The sequence below is a fragment of the Chiloscyllium plagiosum genome, unplaced genomic scaffold (genome assembly GCF_004010195.1).
Source record: "Chiloscyllium plagiosum isolate BGI_BamShark_2017 unplaced genomic scaffold, ASM401019v2 scaf_6677, whole genome shotgun sequence".
NCBI lineage: Eukaryota > Metazoa > Chordata > Chondrichthyes > Orectolobiformes > Hemiscylliidae > Chiloscyllium > Chiloscyllium plagiosum.
The window spans coordinates 1,599-5,568 of record NW_025215169.1 but is presented as its reverse complement, the minus strand read 5'-3'; the positions used below and the strand labels follow the sequence as shown (position 1 = coordinate 5,568).

At 52.1% G+C, this 3,970-nt stretch overlaps 1 protein-coding gene across 1 annotated transcript in view; it reads left to right on the top strand.

Moving 5' to 3' along the window:
* The window catches only part of LOC122548193, a 3,567-nt gene extending 1,813 nt beyond the window's left edge, over nucleotides 1–1,754 (top strand). The window contains exon 2 of the mRNA XM_043686736.1: nucleotides 1,050–1,754. Coding sequence (XP_043542671.1) covers nucleotides 1,065–1,754 — 690 coding nt within the window. The 5' untranslated portion in view covers nucleotides 1,050–1,064. The remainder of the gene's footprint in view (nucleotides 1–1,049) is intronic.
* The last annotated feature ends 2,216 nt before the right edge of the window (nucleotides 1,755–3,970 follow it).

Genomic DNA, 3,970 nt, shown 5'->3' with positions numbered 1-3,970 from the left:
TCTCTGTCTCTGTTTCTCTCTCTCTCTCTCTGTTTCTTGGTCTCTCTATCTTTCTCTGTCTCTGTATCTTTCTCTGTTTGTTTATCTCTCTGTCTCTGTTTCTCTCTCTCTCTCTCTGTTTCTTGGTCTCTCTATCTTTCTCTGTCTCTGTCTCTCTCTTTCTGTTTGTTTTTCTCTCTGTCTCTGTCTCTGTTTCTCTCTCTCTCTCTCTGTAATTGGTTTGTGGTGAGGTCACTGTTAAACAGGTTTGGTTCTCCTGAGCTGACTGATGTTATTAGGATGCAGTTATTGAGAGAGGGTGAGGCTGCTCCCCCAGATTTCAAAAGGTTTCACTAACAGTAAGAGGAAGGTGACTGGATTAAAACAGGGCGGGAGAGATCGCAGGCTCAGTTTTGAATCAGGACCAGGTCAGCAGGAACAACCATATCATTGAGATTGGAAAGGTGGAGGAGAAAATCAGGGAAAAGTCATTGCTTACATTTCTTTTTGAAATTTCAAAGGAAGACTTGATGAATTAATTTAGTAGAGCGAGAGGGGATGTCATTGAAAGGTGTGAGATTTAGGCGGGGCTGGACAGATTGGACAGAGAGACGATGTTCCCCTCAGGCTGGGGTTTCTCCAGAACATAGGAACACAGTCTCAGGATACACAGTGGGCCATTTCAGACTGAGATAGGGAGGAAAGACTGGTTAAACTTTGATACTCACTACCACAGAAAGCTGTGGAGGCCGAGTCACTGAATATACTTAGGCAGGAGATAGATTTCTAGGCGTCAAGGTATCAAGGGGTATGAAGGTGCAACTCATCAAAACAAAGGATCAGCCTCATGATCACGAAGACCTCAAGCCAGACTCTGCCACTTGAATGTTCCGTGTTTCTATGAGAGAAAATTCATGTTTATTGAATTATATTAGCTGTATATTTGAAGAAGGGAGCTCTGATGGTGGTGGGAGTTTCATGGACACCGTTGGGCTGGTTTATTATGTGGGAAAGGTGCTATTTAAATGCAGATTGTTGCTGGTTATTGAGTTTGCGTTTTGTTTCTGAAGGCACATCACGAGGTCATGGCGGGACACACGGTCAGTGATCCATTCCGTGCTGCTGATCCAGCCCACGTCGATCCCCTGGTCAAAATCTCACTGGTCAAGGCTCATCCAATGGACCGTCTGAGGAGAAGGAAGGACAGTGAGAGGCTTCTCCGGACTCTCAAGCACCTGATCAAGAAGGAGCGAGTGAGCGGGGTGCAGCCGTCGTCCCTGACGACCAGGGCTGGTTGTCTGCCGGGCCTAGCTGGCTTAGACAGCCTGGCTCCGGCTGCCAAGCAGCTGGACCTGCAGGCGTCCCCCCTCCTGGGGCAGGGCTCGGCTGCGCCCCCCAGCTGGGACCTGCCGTCCACCGAGGCTGTGGAGGTAGAGCTGAGGGCGGCTGAGTCGCTAGGCCGGAGGACTCCCAGCTGCGAGGCCCCAGCCTTCCCCGAGGACGAAATGAGCCTGGACCGTCTCCTGGACGTCCTGACCCAGCTCCAGTACCACACGCGCCAGGAGGATGGAGTGTCCATCTGCTCCCGGTTCCTGGAGGCCTGTTGCCCCGATGGCGAGTGCTGCCCGTACCACCACACGGCCCTGCCCTATCACTGGCAGATGAGGAGGGTGGTGACTCAGCAGTGGGAGAGCGTTCAAGAAGAGGGCCAGGAGATGCTGGAGAGACTCTACTGTGACCCTGACAAAGAGAATGTCACCCTGCACTACAGGTGAGCTCTCAGTCACTGGGCTGTCTGAGTGCAGGTAGAATCCCTACAGGGTGGGGAATTCCTGAAGAAGGGCTTATGCCCAAAATGTCGATTCTCCTGCTCCTTGGATGCTGCCTGACCTGCTGCGCTTTTCCAGCAACACATTTTTCAAACCTAACACTATGGGGCAATTTAGCATGGCCAATCCACCCTAACCGACACATCCCTGAACACTATGGGGTAATTTAGCATGGCCAATCCACCCTAACCTACACATCCCTGAACACTATGGGGTAATTTAGCAGGGCCAATCCACCCTAACCTGCACATCCCTGAACACTATGGGGTAATTTAGCATGGCCAATCCACCCTAACCTACACATCCCTGAACACTATGGGCAATTTAGCATGGCCAATCCACCCTAACCTGCACATCTTTGGACTGTGGGAGGAAACTGGAGCACCCGGAGGAAACCCACGCAGACACGGGGAGAATGTGCAGAACTCCACACAGTCAGTCGCCTGAGGTGGGAATCGAACCCAGGTCCCTGGCGCTGTGAGGCTGCAGTGTGAGCCACCGTGCCACTCCGAGACCGTTTGGCCTGTCATCAGTGTGCTGACTCACCCACACGGCTCACTGTTTTTCACCCCCTCCCCACCCCACCCTGTCACTCAGTTCCTCTGCAGTACCTCGATTGAACCCTCCACCTGTCAGGCAGCTCCCTCCAGATCCTACCCACTCCCTCCACCTGAGGGTTCCTCCCGGTCTGTCAGTGTTGCTCCTTTCAGCAAACCCAGCCTTCCCCTCATTCTCACTCCTCCCTGTGATGGGAAGCATGTCTGCCTCATGGCTCTGTCCAGACCCGTCCTGATGTTACTCCCGTCGGTCATATCTCCCCTCTGCCTCCTCTTCATTAAGGGGAACAAGCCCAGCGTCCCCTATCTACTCAGACCACTGACTGCCCTCGACCCCAGCACTATCCTCTTGACTCTTCTCTACGCCCTCGCTAATGCTTTCACTCCCTTCCCAAAACACAGTGTTCCAGCCGAGGCTGGGGTCTTTGCTTGACAAAGGCTCACCATCCGTTCTGGCTGTTGTATCCAGAGCTAGGATCCTGTGTCCAGTTGGGCTAGTGCTCTCGATTGGTGGCGTTCCCTGCAAAGCGTTTGTGGAATGAGTGATGGTGGGATAGGTGAATGGGCCAGTCCCCTCACTCTGGACTGTTAACACCCCTCTTGACATAAGGGCGGCATGGTGGCACAGTGGTTAGCACTGCTGCCTCACAGCGCCAGGGACCCGGGTTCGATTCCAGCCTCGGGCGACTGTCTGTGTGGAGTTTGCACATTCTCCTCGTGTCTGTGTGGGTTTCCTCCGGGTGCTCTGTTTCCTCCCACACTCCAAAGGTGTGGTTGACAACGCTAAATTGTCCCATAGTGTTAGGTACATTAGTCAGAGGTAAATGTAGGGTAATGGGTCTGGGTGGGTTACTCTTCAGAGGGTTGGTGTGGACTTATTGGGCCGAAGGGCCTGTTTCCACACTGTAGGGAATCTAATCTAAACCCCTCCTGAATGTGTCTGTGTGCATGCACTTGTGCCTTTGTGAATAGAAGACTGTAAGGTACAGGAGTAGAATTTGGCCCATCAAATCTTCACTGCCATTTGATCATGGCTGATACGTTTCTCCTGCCTTCCCTCTGTAACCGTTGATCCCCTCACTAATGAGGAACCTACCTGTCTCTGTCTTAAATGTGCTCAACGGCTTGCTGTCCATAGGCTTCAGTGACAATGAGTTACACAGTTTGATCACTGATGCTGTTGACATTGTGAACAATGTGACTGGACATGCACAGAGTTCACGGGTCAAACACTGGGATGACCATTGCCCGTCTTTTGCAACACACTGACTTCCGGTAGTGTTGGTCATAGACCTCAGGCCATCGATTACCAGGAGGGAACTTGAGTATTTCCTAAAGTCGAGTATAATGCATCATATAAGGACAGTTCCATATCAACGCCGGGGCAGAAAGAGCAGTCCGAAGGCAGGCTTAAGAACACAGCCTGAAACGTCACTCTTTACTAAACCGTCCCAGTTCCTGTTTGATCATCGGAACATCCCTCATGCGACCGAAGGGATAGCTCCAGCAGAGTTGTTAATGGGAGGTAGACTCCATACCCAGGTTAAACCTGATCTTCCCGCACCTGGGGCAGGGGGAGCGTAGGGGTGTGAGGGTGAAACGTCA